At 40.2% G+C, this 12,812-nt stretch overlaps 1 protein-coding gene across 1 annotated transcript in view; it reads left to right on the plus strand.

Annotated features, from left to right (window-relative positions):
- zmp:0000000660 (arf-GAP with Rho-GAP domain, ANK repeat and PH domain-containing protein 2) overlaps window positions 1-12,812 on the plus strand; it is a 132,556-nt gene that overhangs the window by 54,647 nt on the left and 65,097 nt on the right. Inside the window, exons 12-14 of the mRNA XM_039821848.1 lie at window positions 3,238-3,323; window positions 3,691-3,873; window positions 8,512-8,686. Of these exons, the coding sequence (XP_039677782.1) occupies window positions 3,238-3,323; window positions 3,691-3,873; window positions 8,512-8,686 (444 nt within the window). The remainder of the gene's footprint in view (window positions 1-3,237; window positions 3,324-3,690; window positions 3,874-8,511; window positions 8,687-12,812) is intronic.

A 12,812-nucleotide genomic window follows, 5' to 3' on the forward strand; every position in this document is an offset into this window, starting at 1 on the left:
GGCGGTAATTATTCCCGCGTTCTCTACAAAGCTAAAGTTAGCTTAAGTTGGCTGGCTGACTAAACAGGAAAAGACTCGAAATTGTCTTTGTTGCTTTTTTATTTTGAGAGCGAATTGCCCCACAATATGAATACAGTTTGATTATAACCTATTTTTTGTTGGTAACCGTTGTTGTATTATCGCAATATTACACTCAAGGATTTGATTTATAGTGCTCATATTATGCTTTTTGGCTTTTTCCCTTTCCTTTATTGTGTCCTATATCTTTTTTGTGCATGTTATAGGTTAACAAAGTGAAAAAGCCCAAAGTTCACCCCAAAGGGACTTACCATCTCCAACAGAAAACACTGTTAACAAACAGCTCCAAACAGCTCGATTGTAGTCCAGCCTTTACTTCCGACACGAACGCTTGTCACTTTGTAACACACGTTATAATGCTCGCCTAGCTGCTAGCGTGGCACGCCCTCATACTCTGCTTCTGACTGGCTAGTAGTCCTTACCTAGCTACTGCACATGTGCGACTCCCAACAAAGATGGAACAGAAGTGAGATGCCTCACTCTGTTGCTAAAACAGAGAGCTCAACACACAGGGTGAAAAGAGGAGCTGCAGCAATGTGCACTACAACAAAAATATAGTGTTTTTTGAAAATTAAACCATGTAAACCTATTATGTTACAACCTCTAAATACAATTATGACACTTTAATGTCATAATATTGGCAATTTCAGTGGTGCTTACCGACCTACGGTCCTAGCCGCATCGCTGTCGTGCCAGTAATGACGTTAAATCACATATTGCTTATGTGTGCCCTTTTACGTTACACATAGTCATTTTATCCATTGTTAATGTAAAAATATTAAACAGTTCAGCTTTACTGATACTTATTTAATCTAATTGTCTCTTTTCCCCTCCTGTTGGTGTTTCTCTGCAATGGTTAACCCAAGACATACTTGTCCAGAACCTTAAACTAGTCAAACCCTTATTCCTCAGCAACAACTGAAGCTGTCCCTCTATCTATATAGATTTTTTTGTTCCCTCTCTTTGCCCTTTCTCCCACTATGCAACCCGACCAACCAGCGGAAATGACTTCAAAGACTGGGAGCCCCCTCTCCACACATGTAATTGCAACAAGCTGCTGTTAACTAGGAACTTGTAGACTCATCGGCTGGCAACAGTTGCCATGGTAACGCACAAATTCAGTGCTCTTTGCTTTGCTTCCTTCTGGTCCTGACTCGTTGTTGAGTGAGGGGAAAATGGCACACAAGTACAGGGGGTTGGAAAAGTGCTCCAAGAACTGTCACTGGGAAAGTTTTTAATTGGCGGTGAAATCCTTAGTGTGCTGGGCAGTTTTTGTTTTGCCAAAGCTGCTGTGATGGGAATGCCCTTTTGTGTGTTGTGTTGGTTTCATCACATAGATGAAGACATTTACAACAGGGCTATTTATATGTGAAGATCTCACCATGTACTTGGAGAAATGTGTGCATCCACACTTTTTCCAGCTTCATTACCCTTACACAAGTGTGAATGGTCCTGTAAGGCTCAGCGGATGGAGTGTGGCTGTAGAAATGCAGCAGGCGCCCAGAGTTTCACTCTCTGTCACAGTTATTTTTCAAGCTGGACTTTTGAGACAAAACAGATTTAAACTGAAGTCTGAACACACTAATGCATCCACATTAGACACTTTATTAGAGATAGACTTTATTAATCCCACACTGGGACAGCAGCTCAAAAGAAAAATTCATACACATCAGAATAACACAAATACACATTAAATAGACATAGGGAAAAAAAAAATACAAAAAGTATTATAAGAAATACACAGATATACAGATGAGTAAGGTGCGGATGAATAGAAATAACATATTGCACAGTAGGAGGTGACACAGAGTAATAAATAAATAAATATGCATAGGGCAGAATATTTTTAACTGTTCCCACAATATATTTGAATAATAAGTTAGGGGGAAAAGGAAATGTCTTTTTTTTATAGTCGCAGGGTTCAGCTGAAACACTATCGCTGAGAACAGACCAGCATGGACAGGAGCATTATATTATTGTTGTTGGTGAGTTGTAAACAAAAATAGCGATGCAGATGACACACAACTGTACATATTGCTAGCGCCAAATTATCCCAACAGTTTAAATAGTTTAACAGACTGCCTTAAAAATATTAGTTTGGATTTGTAACAACATTTGAAATCACATGATTAGAAAACCAAAGTTATAGCTATTGATGCTGATTCTAATAATAATAATAAAATAGAAAACAATAGTGGTAGTAGTATATCAGTATAATGCTGCATGTAGAAAAGAATATGGGTTTGGAACTGTTGTGTCAGGAAAGCTGGGTTTGTCCTTAATGTATTTCATCATATCAAGCCTGACTACAGTGGGATATGGCTTGGCATATTATATTCAAAATCCAATGTGAGAGCAACTAGATTAGTCAGTTAATTTAATGTTTTGTTCTGCTCAGTATTGACATAATGAAACACCAGTATTCCTACAGTAGTTAGAGTAAATCATAATCATATCAAAAATGATGTCCTTGTTAGTTTCTCTTTTTAATATCTTTCTGATGTCTGATGTCCGTGCTCTCACGATCTGTGTCAAGACGGCCTGTTTACAGCTTATGACCCCACATTTTCATTCACAGCTGCTCTACTTGAGCATAGAAGACAGTAATGAGATCATGCCAATTCTAAATTTAAAATGATCCGCCTTTACACACAGGACAATAATTCACATCACACATACAGCGCATTTCTGCCTAATGTATTATGCATGTATGCTCTGTCTTTGGCCATAAGCAACCCTAGAAGCCTCTCGTTCACCCAAATAAACAGGCCGACCCACAAAAACAATGAATTACTCATGATTCATTAGCAATTAATGGCCCTCGTTCTGTGCTTTCATTTCTAATTATGAGTGCTGAGGGGACTAAATATGTCTGTTGTGAGGGAGAGAATGAGCTTCCAGTCATGCTCTGTTTCTCCGTCTTGTAACTGCCTGTTTATTGTTTATTCCATCACTGACATGTGGTGTGTGTTTGTGCACACACTGCAGAGATTTCTGTGCATATATGTACATGTTAATTGAAGTTTTTTTCATGTGAACTTTCCAGAAACTAAAAGCCATGCATTTACTGTATGAATAAATCCAATTGAGAAAGGTTTCATAAACCTAAAAGTTGTATACATTTCTGAGTGTATGTGTTTTTGTGTATCTGTGTACCAGGGCAGCACCGCTCCCTTGGCCCAAGTATTTCCAAAGTGCGCAGCTTGAAGTTGGACAGCAGGATCTGGAGCAATGAGCTAGTGGAGGTACATACTGTTTTCCTTATCAGTGAGAACAACATGAGTTCTCACTGGATATGAACGTTTTTGCACAGTATAATCCAATGCAGTGTAAAAAAAATGGTTTACCATGACTCATATTTGACCTCTTACGATATTTTCAAAAACTATTCAACTGGATTTGTGGTAGTCGGTGCCTTAAAATTAGCTACTGTTTTTTGCTTACCTTCAAATGGCTTAGATAACCTTAAAAACAAATCAATTTCAAGTGTTGTTGCCAAGACAACATTAACCTACTTAGGGCTTGGCAGATCTTAATTTCAAACCCTACTAATAGATCTACAAATGATTCTTGCCTGTATTTGTCCCCTCTCCATATTCCTTAACCCCTCAGCTCTTCTTGGAGGTGGGGAACAGGAATGCTAACAGTTTCTGGGCTGCTAATCTTCCCTTGGAGGAGGAACTCTACAGCGGGGCTTCGGCGGAGCAGCGCGCCACGTTCATCCGCAGGAAGTACAGGGAGAGGAAGTACCGCAGGGTCCTGGATGGCTTTCATGATCTGGAACAGCTGAACCAGGTACAACTTTCATAAAGACTCAAAATGGAAGTTATAGAAACTATGTTTTTGGGTATTAGCCAGTATTCTGCTAACATGGGGACATATTAATTTATTTTAGTTTGTTCTTATTCACACTTAGGAGTTATTTCTGTCATCTTTTACCACTTTTTCACCAGTAGTTGTCAAGGGAGAAGAAAATACTTTGCCTACACCCACTTTCAGCACTTTTCCAAAGATATACCAAACATGTTTGTTTATTCACTACAACAGTATATTGTCTGTTTTTCTGTGTAAACAAGTAGAGCAGATGTGGCGCAAGTACAGTCGATCTCCAACTTGCTGACTCCCTCACTGCCGTCAAGTTATCCTCAACATTAAAGTTGGGGTTAGTAGCTCATTGACTGTCTATGAGTGTCGCCTCGTACACACTGACTACATCAGTCTGCTGACTTGTGCCAGAAGTTTGTTTTCTTTCTAAATCCTACACTCTCTACCTGGAAGTTGTACTGGACTGCATTTCATATCAAAAATACATTGGATCTGTCCGATGTGGGCATAGAATTCAATGTGTATACCTGACTGCAAATGTCAGAATACCTGCAGTTATGGAGGCCATTGAAAAAGTATAGTTGGTTGTCTTTTGTAGGTTTTTATCCAAAATATCCCAGCTGTGCTAGCTAGTATAAAACTGGCTAGCAACAAAGAACTTGCATTTCTTTAGATGTACTAGCTGTCCTTTGCTGTTACAATGTTCCCACGGCATACTTTAAACTTTAAAGCGCTGCTATACGTCCACCTTACTATCGTTTAGGCAGTGAAATCTGGAGACGGTGATTTTCACCACAGTTAGCAGTGTAAAAAAAAAGAAAAAAAGAAATATTTCCACTTTAGACATTAAATTTATTTTTCTATTTTTAGTTACCTAAGTATTTTTCTGTTAGGGTTGTAGTAAAGTGCAGCAGAAGTTCACCAACCCACGGTGATAAGTCTGCATCTACAGTAGCTCCAACTGTACTTCTAAGAAACATGGCACATGGCAAACTCTATTAGCTAAATCCCCTGGACCTGAAAAAGTCACAATTTTTCGGACCTTTTGACCATCAGTATAACTGTGCTATATGTCTGATAATGCCAAAAGGGGAAGTCCAATCGATCTGAAGTGCAAGCAGATTGACGCTAAGGCCTTCTCTTCCGGTTTGTGGTTTAGGGTTTATTGCTGCTGTTTTTTGGCTTCCTCTGAAAGAGGCTCTTAAAAGCACCACGCACTGAGCCTCCAAACAGCAAACTTTTCACCTGCATCAGCATTTACGCAGATCAGCCCACTTGTATTGTTTTCTTGAGTAGAAAGAGAGGGATGGAGATGTGGAGGGAATGAAGGGGGTGGGGGGGTGGGGGAGAAAGTATGGAAGAGATGTACTAGCTAGCTAAGTGGAAAAGTGGATTAGGATCCACAACAGAAACGCTTGGGTTGGTTTTATTGCTGCTTTGCCGGCCTGTGTGTGTGTGTGTGTGTGTGTGTGTGTGTGTGTGTGTGTGTGTGTGTGTGTGTGTGTGTGTGTGTGTGTGTGTGTGTGTGTGTGTGTGTGTGTGGGAGTGTGGGAGTGTGTGGTGTGTACATCTGTGTGAACATGTGTGGTGTACCACTAAGAATGTGTGAATTTGCTGTTATAGTGGGAGTTTCTTTTGCAGGAGAGGAAGTGTGACAGACACAGAGAGTGTGGCTGCCTAAAAGGGTTTGATCAGTGAAGAAGAGTGTGTGTGTGTGTGTGTGTGTGTGTGTGTGTGTGTGTGTGTGTGTGTGTGTGTGTGTGTGTGTGTGTGTGTGTGTGTGTGTGTTATGAGAGCAAGAGAGTGAGGAAGAAAGAGAGGAAAATGCTTGCAGTGGGTGATTGTGTTTGCTTTCTCCCTGTCTAGTCTACCTTTATAAATGGACTCAACAGGGATCAATATGTCATAGAGCCATTACATACACCATGAGACAACATATGTGTGTGAACGTGTGCTAAAATAATAATAACAGTAATACAACAGTAGTAATTTAAAACAGCATCATTTATCTTAACAAAAAGTAATACATCACAAGCAACCTATAAACAAAAATACAAAAAAAGTATTTTTAACATAAACAAGGACACTGAGTCTAATCTCATTTGACACGTTGTTCCAGTTCTGTGTCACACTTACTTACCATTACACAAGTATGAATATGAAAAAATAAAAGCTATATAAAACCTATGTAACCATGTGATGGCATTTTAACAAGTTTAATGGGCACAGGGTCATGAAATCACTCAACACATACAGTAAATTGCCGTTTAAAGTGTCAATTCAAGTAATGAAATGAAAATAAAAAGGTAGTGAAGTGATTTATGCCGACTGCATCAATATGTCTCCAACATAATCTCAGCCGTGCGTGATTGAACTATTCTGTAGAGATGTTTTCGCTCTGTATCCGGTTTCTTCATTTCATGCCCTCTCTTTATCCTGCTCTCTCTGTCGCTTAGTCCCATGTTCCCCATTAGAAGCTCATATCCCAGTGACCTCCACAGAGTCTCCACAGGCCACATGACCTAGAGAGGGGGGTGTCAAAGGACCTTCTTATATCATTATACACACACACACAGACACACAGACACACACACACACACACACACACACACAGACACACATAAACCCTCTAGTGGCTGCAGTAATTGCTATGACATGGAAGGTCATTTCCAGAGATGATACAGAATAAGGCCAGGTTGCATGGGACTATTTTGCCATAATCTGACCCTGTCTTGTGTGCCTGTGTGTGGATGTGACAAAGGCAAAGACAGATGTTTTCTGTTGATAAAAATGAATCAATTTTTGCAGAAACTGTGCATATCGATAGAAATAAATGAATCCATGTGCTTTGGAACACACACATCTTTGTCTGAGTGCAGGTCCTTTGTGTGTGTGGGCAGGCTGTATTTGATAGGTGCTGTGTGTGTGTGTGTGTGTGTGTGTGTGTGTGTTGTGTGTGTGTCTGTGTCTGTGTCTGTGTGTGTGTGTGTGTGTGTGTGTGTGTGTGTGTGTGTGTACACTGCCTCACCGTGCCTCACTTTCAGACAGATCTTGCTTGTTTGTGGCAGATCGATGCAGCTTACTGACTCGCTCCAAGTCCGATGAAAGGAGAGGTTGCTCGTTGATATTCCGCCATTTGCCATTCGACTTCTCTGTTGATCCACTTTGTTGCGGGTCATCGTGCACAATGTCACATCAATTGACTGGACTGATAGAAAGAGACAGACTGAGAGAGAAAATATTTTCCTTCGTCAGACTGTATTCTTCTGACTCTTTAATCTTGCTTCTCTGAGCTGGATCACCATGTGAAACAGGTGAATAGTTTTACAAAGCATGTCTGCATGGCTAGTCACAACATATAAGAGTATGGTTTTCAGCAAAAGGAGGAATTCAACATCATGTATTTATAGAAGCAAAAGTTTGTTTAACATGCCCCAAGGATTTTTGTGAATTAGATGGCACAAAATGTAAAACCCAGAATCCGGTTAAGTTCACTGGGACAAAGACGAGACACAGAATGGGAGCGGCTCTTACGGGTCTTATACATCCATGAACGGGAGTGGATGGCTAGCAGAAACAAAGCTCCTTGAGCAGAAATGGATAAATAAAAGGTTCTTTTGAATGGCAAGTTGAGTTTCAAAGCCCTTCCAGATGGTTCTCTCCACAAGACTAAAGCTATTTGCATGTATTGTCGATGCAAATTGAATAACTAACAAGTCTCAAATACCACTTGAGCTTTAAAAACTTAAAGAATATCCCTTAAAGTACATTTAGAACAGATAAAAGGACACTCATGCGATTAATCGCGATTTCAAAATTGTAATCGATTAACAACCCTAACATAAATATTTCATAACATTGTCTTGTCAGTTTCATATTGTACATATATTGCATATTGGACGTTTTCAGACAGAATATTCGCTCCATGGATTGCTCTGCTGTTATTTGCTCAGTTCATTGTATTTCATGCCTTTATTCACACATTTCTCTTTAAAACTTTTAGTTTCATTATGTTTAATATGGCCCATTTGTCCTGTTCTTATTTGCTATATTCCCTTTTCATAGGCATTAGGGATTTAATGATTCCTCTGGGGAGTATTAAAGTTTGATCTTATTTTAACTTCTCTTTTGAGATCAGCGGGTGGAACTCAATTCTAAACTTTATATGGTTTTCTGACGCCACTTTATAGACTCTTTGTCCTCTATCAACCTGGCATGCACACATAGACACACGGTGCAACCACAAGCTGCTCCTCCTACACAAGGAAGTGAGACCCTGCTCGCATTTCCATGGATTTTCACTGGCTCATTGTCTGGGATGTGAACATTTTAAAGGTATTAATCCAGCTATAGAAAGCTACTTAGAAATGCAATGAGCCACGACTGCACTTATTCAGTCTTTTATTAGTCTATCGCACCAGGAAACTTTAAGTGGCAGGCGGACTTGCGTGAATAAGATCTGTGACCACTAAAAATGGTGTCAAATACAGTATTATCCTACACATTCATTATTGAAGAATTGTCTAAATGGTTGCGACCTCATGGGACCCATAGACTGAGCGGAAAGCACAGTACAGAGAAACTATTCATGTTTTTATGTGTGTACAGGCACTGTGTGCAGCTGTGGTGTTGCCTGACGTGCTGCAGACCATGGCTCTGGTGTTCAGTGGGGCAGATGTTATGTGCACCACCAGGGATCCAACCTCTTCCACCCCGTATCTCTTGGCCCAACGTGCTGGACAGAGGCTACAGATGGAGTTCCTTCACCAGAACAAACTCTCTGGTAAGCAACTATAGGTGGCTCGTAAAAGTTCAGCCCCCCTATTGCCCCCCGGTTTGCAGTGACATCTGTGGCAGATATACCACTTGAAAATTGTTTAAAACAGTGGGCCTGATTTCATTATAGCTGATAACCATCAGTTTTGTTTGCTGAAATGACAGCTGTTACTACCAGTTTTTATTAGCTGTAGCTAGCTAGCTAATCTATGCTAACTCCTTATTGGCTTAAAACTTTCTCTCCAGTTGATTTTTTATTTGTTTCCAGCTGACTCATATTAAAAATTAAACGGTCTTAAATATGCACTTGATGGCTTCATTAATGATATAAAGAATGAGGCTAAATTTTCATATCCCAGGCAAAAAAGTTAGCAGTTTCAGCTATCTCAGTTATTGAGTTTGGACGTTAACATTTAGTGTAAATTTCCACAAACCAAAAAAAGAGCAGTTACCTTAAACTCTAATATATTGGCATTTGGTTCCCACACTGTAGATGTGTCAATCCTGTACATAGTTTGAATGTAGTTGGCTAACAATATGTTCCTTTGCAAGTAATTGCTCGCTTACTACTGTAATTTGTAAGCTAGTTAGCCGAGCATGCTAACGTTAGTATTTACATTAGACCAGACAAGACATCAATTTTTGAAAAAAACCTTTAAACTAGGTGTTCGAGTTGAACTTTTACAACCTTCGGTGCCACATATATTCAGCCCATTGTCTTTGTACTTTAACAAGCCAATCATGTTTAAAACGCATACTCACCGCTGTGCTGCCACATTTATAAAAGCACAATGGGAGTTTTTTTCCCCCACTGCCATGAATCAGAAATGAAGGCAGAAAAACCCACAAATTTGAAGCCAGCGAGTTTTAAGTAAAAACAATTCTCTTTCTCTTTTTCTTTGTTTCTGTCTCTCTGCTACTTTCCCCCAACTCTCCTTTGTATTACCCACCTCATGTTCCCGGCATTGGAGGCACGGCACAGATGCGCTGTGTTGCGCGGCTTCCCTTATGACGGGTATGTTTTGTTTGTGTGGTTGCACACAGGGCTGATGATAAGAATGTATTAGATTAAAGGAGCGAGAGAGGCCGTTGGCTGGGGCGGGGGGAGACTTTCTCAGGGACTGTATTTTACATAATGTATGCGCTGCATCTGTGCACCGAGACTGTTAGGGACTTCTAATTGCTAGCATGGGTCACCTGGTCGCCTTGTTGATGGCCATTATTTGGAGGTGTGCTAGAAGACACACATCCAGAGAGAGAGAGACGGCCACACACACACACACACACACACACACACACACACATTCACATTCACACGTGTGATTTTGTCCTAAAATGTGTAGTATACAGGCGATCGCTATAGGCTATGCTCATTATGTGTCTGGAGGTTGTTGGGCTTTATCATTAACAAACTGACAAATATGGAGCTAACTAGACTCTTCCTATAGAGATGGATGTCCAACTAAACTGACCAACTACTGCAGGCAAGAAGGACCTATGTCAGGGAGGTTACCAAGAACCTTGTCTCGCTTTGCCAGACCTTCCTCCACCGCAGTGCTGCTGCGGAGGGTCTAGCGAGTCCACACAGCATTCCAAGGATGGGAGAAAAAGGTGCTCTGGTTTATTGGCATTTCTTTAAACCAATCACAATCGTCTTGTGCGATGCTAGGCACCAGGAAAAGCCACGGTGCCACTGCAAAATAGCCTCGGGAAGGAACTTGTCTTGGTGGAACGTGTACGTTCAAAAGTTGTTTTAGTCGTGCAACAGAAAACTCTGATTGGACAGATAGTCTAGCTAGCTGTCTGTCTGCAGAGATCTGATCTGAGAAAAATAGTCCTCATAAATCGACCAGAGTTTAAAATGCCAACACAAAGGAAGCCCAAGGCAACGGATATCCAGACGAAATGAGGGAAATCCAGCGGAATGTCCGTTGGCAATGGAGCAATCCCGGAAGTGGAACGTCAAGGATGTAGACTACCAATACCCAAATGCCACTCTGACACATTTAAAATGTTCCTTGGCTGCAATGGAAATCTTTCCTCAGGGTCAAAAAGTCAGTGCAGCTCTTTACAAGTTGGGAATATATGGCAGAGTGACAATATGATGACACATGATGTTCACCCCTGCAGGGTTAGGGGTTGGTGATATGGCAAAAAGATCATATCACGTTTTATTTCAGGCAGGATCACGGTCTTAGCACGATTCTTTTTCATGTTGGTTTTTAAGACTATTTCCAAGTTACTGAACAGTACAACCAAACAAATTTTCATATTTAAAAAAATGATAGCCCTACAAGGTAACAAGGTTGTGATATGAGCTTTTTGGAAAAGATCCCCCCCACCTAACATTAAGTACTTTTGTACAATATACTGTATTATGAGACATGATAGAGTATTGACTGATCCAATAAGTGTGTGTGTGTGTGTGTGTGTGTGTGTGTGTGTGTGTGTGTGTGTGTGTGTGTGTGTGTGTGTGTGTGTGTGTGTGTGTGTGTTTACATCATGATCAAACATTAGGGGTGGGACAAAATATTGATACGGCAATATATTGTTGTAGTTCTTTGTGCAATATGAGAATTGATACGCTGGTGCCAAATATCGATATATAATTAATAAAAAAAGGTGCTCTAAATAGATTTCCCTGCTCCTAGCGTCGCTACTTCATGGCCCCTTAAGGTGGCGCGCAACACATGAATGAGGGAAACTTAAACATCCGTTAACTAGAGGAAGAGGTTTTCAACGGGATGGGATCGTTTAAGTCCAAAGTCTGGACCCATAGTTGCTCTATAGTTCTGTCATTTTAATTTACAGACTGCAGTGAATTAAAACTTGCACTTAACCTTTTCATGGGCATTTTGTAATCATAGTTAGACCGATATTGTGATGTATCATTATAGGATTGTCTAGCAATACATCGATTTTTGCAGAATTGCTGTATCGTGATGTTATCGGTATTGTAAGCCACGTGTCGTGCATTGTATCGTCATACGCACCCCTATCGAACATTGTGTGTTTTCATCACTAGTGTACAGGTGACATGTGTACACTGCAATCCTTTCTAGCAGGATTAAAAAGCTGGTAAAATAATATTAAAACAATTATCTACCAATAAAATTTGTGAAACTGAAGAAATAGACTATTATGGTGTGCTGAAAAGATTAAGGCTCTGCACAAAAACTATCCAAATTCCCTATTTGACATGTTCCTACCGTCGGACACATTGTCACATCACACAAAGCTGTGGAAAGTCAAATCTGCATTGTTTTTGTGCATGCAGCTCCCAGAGGTTGCAAAAAAAGACTTGTGAAATTTTTGATTAAACAAAAATTTAACTTTTTCAGTTGTTATGTCTGGCAGAAACTAGGAACAATTCAATACCCATATGACACCATCCCTACTGTATAGCGTGGTGTTGACAGAGGGAAGATAGAGGGAAGAATAAAGGCAGCCAATATTGAGGACAAAACAGAGTGCAGAGTTGTGTTTTTCAGCCTTGGGTTACAGTTGAAGTTCCATACAGGCAAGGTAACATAAGGACAGATACAAGTAGGCATGAGCCGGTTACGGGTTTCAAGATATACCACGGTTTGAAAAAGTCACAGTTTCAAAACCACTAAAATTAGGTATGAGCTTTGAGTCTTCAAGGACAGAAAGTGCAGTCTAGAAATCCCTCTCCCTGTCAGTGTGCAGTGTGTTTAAAAATCTAATATATTGTCTTTAATGGAAAAAAAGTTGTTTTTTATCCAGATATTTAAAAAATGATAAATTTATAGGTGTAACTCCAATACCGTGCAACCGTGATATTTTTGCTGAAGGTTATCATACAGTCAGAATCTCATACCGGCCCATGCCTAGATAAAATTATTTATTTGTTTGCTGCAGTGTCTGCTGTAATGGCAATATGTGCATGTGGTGGTACCTGTGGTGACTTTGTGCTTAGTTGTTCTCCCTTTATTTTATCTTTATAAAGCAAGCATCCACAACAAGGGTGCACTTCAGGCCTTCATTCAACCACAACATGGTGCTGTAAACCAGAAACTATATTGAATAAAATGACAGCAAATATGGTTCTTCGCCAAATTCACTTTCCCCTTGGTGGGAGACTGGGATAAGTCATCAATAAACGTCAGACA

This window comes from Perca fluviatilis, chromosome 14 (assembly GCF_010015445.1).
Source record: "Perca fluviatilis chromosome 14, GENO_Pfluv_1.0, whole genome shotgun sequence".
Taxonomy (NCBI): domain Eukaryota; kingdom Metazoa; phylum Chordata; class Actinopteri; order Perciformes; family Percidae; genus Perca; species Perca fluviatilis.